At 64.0% G+C, this 236-nt stretch overlaps 1 protein-coding gene across 5 annotated transcripts in view; it reads right to left on the reverse strand.

The window, feature by feature from the left end:
- Positions 1-234, reverse strand: part of KITLG (KIT ligand) — an 89292-nt gene extending 89058 nt beyond the window's left edge. For 2 of the 5 annotated variants that reach the window (XM_014544599.1, XM_005872238.2), the window contains exon 1: positions 78-234. In XM_014544599.1, the coding sequence (XP_014400085.1) occupies positions 78-92 (15 nt within the window). In that variant the 5' untranslated portion in view covers positions 93-234. The remainder of the gene's footprint in view (positions 1-77) is intronic. The other 3 variants (XM_005872239.2, XM_005872237.2, XM_014544597.1) reach the window with 2 other exon arrangements.
- Between the last annotated feature and the right edge of the window lie 2 nt (positions 235-236).

A 236-nucleotide genomic window follows, 5' to 3' on the forward strand; every position in this document is an offset into this window, starting at 1 on the left:
GGTAGTGCCGGGACGCGCCGGCCTCCGGGCGCGATTTTCTTGGAGAGCCGGCGAGCTCCAGGGTGCGCCCTACTCACTTGTGTCTTCTTCATAAGGAAAGGCAGCGCTGTGATCCAGCCCAGGCAGCGGTGTGGCGACTCCGTTTAGCTGTTCTGGAGCTCCAGCATATTGCACGAGCAGCGGCTGCAGATAGTCCACGCATTGGGTAGCCCGAGCGCAGCGCCCTCTCCACGGCC

This window comes from Myotis brandtii, unplaced genomic scaffold, assembly GCF_000412655.1.
Source record: "Myotis brandtii unplaced genomic scaffold, ASM41265v1 scaffold371, whole genome shotgun sequence".
Taxonomy (NCBI): Eukaryota; Metazoa; Chordata; class Mammalia; order Chiroptera; family Vespertilionidae; genus Myotis; species Myotis brandtii.